Genomic DNA, 6,954 nt, shown 5'->3' on the forward strand with positions numbered 1-6,954 from the left:
TAATCAAATATATCAAATTCTCATCAATGTTTAAATAAAAGCAATCATTGCACCAAACAAAACAACAATTCAACAGACAGTTCTATAAAACTGTGGATGATTCAAAGTTCTGCTATAACTGCACAACAAAACTGCAGTGAGAAAAGCTTTGGATGTTCAGTTTAGTTATAATGACAGTTAAACAACTAAAATACTCGATTACGTAGGTGAGAAAAAGTTACATTTACTGGATCAGTTTAAGACCAAAATACATTTGAATGAATTACTGACATGGACACTTTGTGAAAAATTACTAAACAGTTCAGGCAAAATTTTACTAAAACCTTGAATTAAACTTGAAAGTTTGCATTTAAACTCCACTGTGACTGTGTACACAGGAAAAACTACACAATAATGTTTGTTTGTTTGTTTTGTAAACACTGTGGACCGATCTGCATTTGTTGTTGCTAAATTTAAATATTTGTTACTATTTAATGATCATAATCTCATTTGAACATAGGTTTGATTTAGTGGAGTCAGTTGTTCCCATGCATCATTCTGTAAGTGTGAGAATGAACTAAGATTAGAAAATGTCAAAATATAAAGTTTTTATTCATCACAGCATCCTAAACTTTGCTGAACTTTTTGAAATATAAAATAAACTCACTGAGTGTTGACTGTCAAATTTCAAAGCACCAAGTAAAGTTAAACTATTAAACTTTAACTGGGTCAGACTTGTTACTGCATGTTGTAACCAAACATACCACACCCTGCATCATGTGATTGGCTCTTGGTCGCTCTGTAAGAATATTTCTTTAGTGCCTCCCTTCACAGATGTGTCTGTATCAGGATGGGTCTAAACAACATGGTGTAAATGCAGTTGCTGGTGAGCCTCATTTCCTGTAGGAGGTGAACAAGAGCAGAGATCTGTTTCCCTTCAGAGCACAGAGGTTGTTTCTGTTCAGAGGAAGTGAAACTGTCTGACAGTCACTGAGAGACGGTGAAACGGCACAGCACATGAATCAAATGGACCAAACAAAATTCTGCTGTTCAGTCTGTTTGGATCTACTGAAGGATCCGGTGGCTATTCCCTGTGGACACAGCTACTGCATGAACTGTATTAAAAGCTTCTGGGATGAAGAGGAAGAGAAGAAAATCTACAGCTGCCCTCAGTGCCGGAGGACTTTCACAGTGAGGCCTGTCCTGGAGAAAAACACCATGTTAGCAGATTTAGTGGAGGAGCTGAAGAAGACTGGACTCCAAGCTGCTCCTGCTGATCACTGCTATGCTGGACCTGAAGATGTGGCCTGTGATGTCTGCACTGGAAGAAAACTCAAAGCCTTCAAGTCCTGTTTAGTCTGTCTGGCATCTTACTGTGAGAAACACCTTCAGCCTCATTATGATTCACCTACATTCAGGAAACACAAGCTGGTGGAGCCCTCCAAGAAGCTCCAGGACAACATCTGCTCTCGTCATGATGAGGTGATGAAGATGTTCTGCCGTACTGATCAGCAGAGTATCTGTTATCTCTGCTCTGTGGATGAACATAAAGGCCACGACACAGTCTCAGCTGCAGCAGAAAGGACTGAGAGGCAGAGAGAGCTGGAGGTGAGTCGACAAAACATCCAGCAGAGAATCCAGGACAGAGAGAAAGATGTGAAGCTGCTTCAACAGGAGGTGGAGGCCATCAATCAGTCTGCTGATCAAACAGTGGAGCACAGTGAGAAGATCTTCACTGAGCTGATCCATCTCATCCAGAAAAGAAGCTCTGATGTGAAGCAGCAGATCAGATCCCAGCAGGAAACTGAAGTGAGTCGAGTCAAAGAGCTTCAGGAGAAGCTGGAGCAGGAGATCACTGAGCTGAAGAGGAAAGATGCTGAGCTGAAGCAGCTCTCACACACAGAGGATCACATCCAGTTTCTACACAACTACCCCTCACTGTCAGCACTCAGTGAGTCTACACACTCATCCAGCATCAATATCCGTCCTCTGAGCTACTTTGAGGATGTGACAGCAGCTGTGTCAGAGGTCAGAGATAAACTACAGGACATTCTGAGAGAGGAATGGACAAACATCTCACTGACAGTCACTGAAGTGGATGTTTTACTGTCACAACCAGAGCCAAAGACCAGAGCTGGATTCTTAAAATATTCATGTGAAATCACACTGGATCCAAACACAGCATACAAACTGCTGTTAATATCAGAGGGGAACAGAAAAGTAACAGCAGTGTATCAACAACAGTCTTATTCTGATCATCCAGACAGATTCACTGACTGTCGTCAGGTCCTGAGTAGAGAGAGTCTGACTGGACGTTGTTACTGGGAGGTGGAGTGGAGAGGGGGAGGAGTTCGAGTAGCAGTCGCATACAAGAATATCAGCAGAAAAGGAGGGAGTGAATGTGTATTTGGACGTAATAACAAATCTTGGTCATTAGATTGTGACAACAACAGTTTTACATTTCGGTACAACAACATCCAAACTCGTGTCTCAGGTCCTCGTTCCTCCAGAGTAGGAGTGTACCTGGATCACAGAGCAGGTATTTTGTCCTTCTACAGCGTCTCTGAAACCATGACTCTCCTCCACAGAGTCCAGACCACATTCACTCAGCCGCTCTATGCTGGACTGTTGGTTTATTATGAATATGGAGCCACTGCTGAGTTGATTAAAGTGAAATAGACTGAAGTCTTTCATATTGTGGGTTTAAATCTGTGTTTTAGTTTCATTTTATTTTCTCTCCATCATTTCTGCACAGAGATCAGCTGTCAGTCAAACATTATGGGTGGTACCTCCACATCTTCTAGTTGTTCTCTTGATGTTTCTGAGTTTTTAAAGGAGATCTTTCCTGTGACTGTTTATGGAGGCTATCACTGCTCATCATCATTTTGATTTACTAAAATATTTCTCCACATGAAAATGTAAACTTCTCTATCCTCTAAATGTTTCTGGAATATTTGTATTGAAAAATGTCGACATTTCTCTTTATGAGTATGGCAGACCATGTGTGTGTGTTTGTGTTTGTTTTTGTCAAAATCATCAAACAAATGAGGAAAAACTGTGATTTTAATGAATGAATTCATATATTGTGTTGATGTTTTATTGTGTGAATAAACTGGAAGGTTTGACTATAAATCAAACTTTGAACAAAGTCTTTTCTTCTGTCTTCATTCCAGGATCTCACTCAAATCTGACGCAGAAAATATGAAACTAATCTGAGAGAATAACTGAAGCAGTTTTCCTCCTGAAGCATCACAAAGTTCAGAGTTCATGTTTAGAGCAGAAGATTCAGCAGTCGCTCTGTGACCTTTCAACTTTCTTCACTAAAACAGCTTCATTACAGAGAAACAAGTCACATTTTCTTCATGTTCTTAAGTCCTTTCAGATGTTTTTAATGGTCCTTGAATGCAGCATCAGTGTCGCAGGTTTAAAAGGTCACTTTCTGTTGTGTTCAAAGATTTCCTTCAGATATGGTCTTTAATCAGTAAAGCCAGTGATACAGCAGTGTCATTAGCTGTGTTATTGGCACCAGGCTGTGTTTATGTATGTATTTAATTCTGTCTGAGGATGTCTTCAGCATGAAATGATCATTTGCTCAGCTGCTGTGTCTCATCTCTTATCAGACATTGGTTGGAACAGAGTTTTGTTGCTGACCATCTGACAAGAGGGTGAAGAAAAGCTTCAGGCTTCATTTGGACACTACGTTGGACAGAAGTCTCCACAAAAATGACTCAGAAACACAAATATTATTAATGAAAGTCCAAATGTCAAAAAGGGGTCATACATGATCCTGAGAAATGTCCTTGAACATTTGAACATGAGTCAGAGGGTTGTCAGGTTTCTACACTGCATCGTGGCATCAAGCCTGAGATGTCTGTGGAAACAAGTATGGAGGACACAAATGCACAGACGCAGTCGAGCTGTTTACTGCTGATGAGGAAGGAAAATAGTCTGTTGGATATTAAAGCAGCATTTATTAGAGTAAGAACAGATACTTGTGTCCTTCATTTGATCCCCGTCAATTTACAGAAGACTTAAGGACCCTTTGACTTCTAACATACAGCTGCATGTTTACAATTTTATTATTTATTTATTTCTAGCAAAGCGAGACGTTACTGATTAAAGACATATAATCAGACATATTACTGTTACTCTCTGAAAAAGACTCACATAAAGCAGATTTATCACAAGCAAACATCAAGACACATCCTTCATGGCTTAAAGTTGCAGTGGGACTCTTTCGCCATCTGGTGGTTGTAACAGTTATGACAACTGTTCCTGCATATATGTCCCTCCTCAGTGTGAAGAAGACTGGACTCCAAGCTGCTCCTGCTGATCACTGCGTGTTCCTCCTGTGTCTAAAATCTATTTCCATTATGAATCAGGAAACTGTTTGCACCAATCATAAAGCCAATAAAATACGTCACACACTAAGAAATAACAAAAAGGAATTGTGCATTTCAAGGAGATTTTTCCCTCGTTTTTTGAAATCATAAGAATACAAACTAATGCAAGACTGTCATGTTTTCATAAGTTTGTAGAGACACTGTTCTGTTGTATTCTAGGACATCAGTCACTTTTTAAATGCATGCTACTCCTCTTCATCATCATCATCATCATCATCAGCACCCATGACCTCCTTTTAGTCTTTGTTTTGTTATTTTTCAGAGTTCAGGAGACGTTCTTATGGGATTTCCACAGTGTACAAGTACTGTTTAGAGCCTTTACCTAAAAGAAAAGAGTAAAGTACAAAGTAGATTTACTCACTGCAGGAAAATAATGCCTCAATCTGATATATTGTCTTATATGACAAACTGAAAGTGATGCATCAAAGTGTAAGCAGCATTTTCCTGTTACAGCTGGTCTAGATGGAACTGATCTGATCTCCTTTATGTACAGGTAGATATCCAGTGGGTTTGCTAAGGGTCACAGATGAGGGGCTGTGTGAGATGTTTAATGGGAAAGGAAATAAAACCATTGTTCCAGACCTGCAGCTAAGATACTCGAGTATCTTCAAATATGAAGCTGAGTATTACTTCCATACTTTCCTCCACTGCTGATGACCTTGTTACCTGCTGCTCCCTGTTAATGATCAGCCTCAGTTCTGATAGTAAACTGCTGGCTCTCGTTCTGTCAGGTTGTTGCTCAGTGACGTCTTGTTTTCATTTTCCTTCTTCTTCAAATGTGTCTTCCTTTAACTCTTTGCTTTTGTTTCTGCTTCAAACACCAAATGATACACGTGCTGCACCTCTGATGGTTTGTCAGAGAGCAGAACAATTTACATTACAGAGAATATTTTACAGTTGAACATAAACTTTAAATGCATCATGTGTTTCCCATTACTGGCTGACTTGTCCGTGTCTTTTGAAAGGTGATAGTTGTGTATCTTTAATCAGTTAATGCAATATGCTTGACTGAAAGAGCATCCAGCGGGTCAGATGGAGAATTTTTCATGCCGAATCTGACCCACGAGCCTTATGTTTGACACCCCTCATTTATACCTTTTCTCTAAAAGAACAGATTCAATTACAGTGTGGATTTGCTCACCACAGGAAAAATCATGCCTGGATGTGATAAATTGTGTCATATCTGACCTCTAAGCATCATTTTAACTGTCACAACTGGTGAAGATGGAGCTGAACTGACCAGCAGCATGTATAGTTAGATTTTTACTGGTTAGCAAATGTTGACAGATGAATATCAGCGGCTGTGAGATTTTTAATGGGAGTGAAAATAAATGTTACAGTTTCTGGAAACTTGACTTTGAGTTTCTAAAAATTCATTTACATCTGAAGTGACGCTGAGCAACAGCTGCTTTTTGTGAGAGGGAAAAACAAGTTGTTGTTTTTTTATTTAAAACTTAACCTGAAGGTTGTGCCACAATTTCAGCTGCAAGAAGTGCAAAACAGCACATAAGTAGAAAAAATTATTATTGATTAAAGTCCCTGAAAGTATAAAGGACAGTTTTACATGTACTTGGATACTTTCAGCTACTCTGCGTGACTTTTGTACCCTGCTGCTCCCTGTTAATGATCAAACTCTGACTGACAGTAAACTGTTGACTCTCGTTCTGCCACGTTGTTGATCAGTGACGTCTTGTTTTCAGATGTCTGCCTTTAACTTTTTGGTTTTGTTTACTGAGTAATATACCAGGTGTTGAAGCTCTGATGGTTTTTCAGAGAGTAACAACTTTTATTGCAGAGAACATTTTAAAACTCAACATAAACTTAAAATGAATTATATGTAACACATTATTGGCTACTTTAACTGTGTTTTTAGGATCTCTATCTTCCTGTATTATCTGTACTTGAAAGACTGTGTATAAAGGACTTTGACTCTGTAATCAACCGTGGATGTGAAAGCCTTCAATTTCAGTCCAAAAGTCAGAAATTGTTTAATTCCAATGAAATATACATTTTACAAGTTGAGTCTTTTTTGTGCTATGCAACACAGTGCATGTACATATGTGTACAATTTGTGAAGTCATCAGTCCTCTGTCACTGTGTTTAGAATGACTGTTTTCTTTTCTACATCATAGAGATGTTTCCTGATGCTGTGTGATGGCTGTGACTGACTGTGAGGATGGAAATAAACAGAAACACTGAGACAGTTTCTTGGTCAGTATATAAACAAACATATGGCAGATGAGACTGCTACATACATTTTTAATATGTGTTGTAATTTTTCAGTTGCGTTGTCCATTGTGATGACCATCTCACGCAGGTCCAGAGAGCAGATGTTGCTGCGTTGCAGCAGCTTTTTGCAGATGTGTTCTCCCCCTGCCCGACCGTACAGCTCTCACAGAGCACCATTTTATAACCCGCCCTGGTGTGACGCTGCGTTCACGGCCCTACTGGTTACCTGAACTTAAAAGACAAATTATTTAGAGAGAATTGGCTGAAATACTGATGCTGGGAGTAATAAAAGAGCCGCACAGTGAGTGGTATAGCCCCATAGTTCTTGTAAGTGAAGAGAGAT

General features: G+C 39.4%; 1 protein-coding gene across 1 annotated transcript; it reads left to right on the forward strand.

Annotated features, from left to right (window-relative positions):
• Positions 1-527: 527 nt before the first annotated feature.
• LOC120718799 (tripartite motif-containing protein 16-like) lies at positions 528-2,779 on the forward strand. Its single transcript, XM_040007508.1, has 2 exons — positions 528-539; positions 967-2,779. Exons 1-2 carry the CDS (start codon positions 528-530, stop codon positions 2,656-2,658), a joined length of 1,704 nt encoding a protein of 567 aa, XP_039863442.1. The 3' UTR covers positions 2,659-2,779.
• The last annotated feature ends 4,175 nt before the right edge of the window (positions 2,780-6,954 follow it).

This window comes from Simochromis diagramma, unplaced genomic scaffold (genome assembly GCF_900408965.1).
Source record: "Simochromis diagramma unplaced genomic scaffold, fSimDia1.1 OVJJ01000538.1, whole genome shotgun sequence".
Classification (NCBI taxonomy): Eukaryota; Metazoa; Chordata; class Actinopteri; order Cichliformes; family Cichlidae; genus Simochromis; species Simochromis diagramma.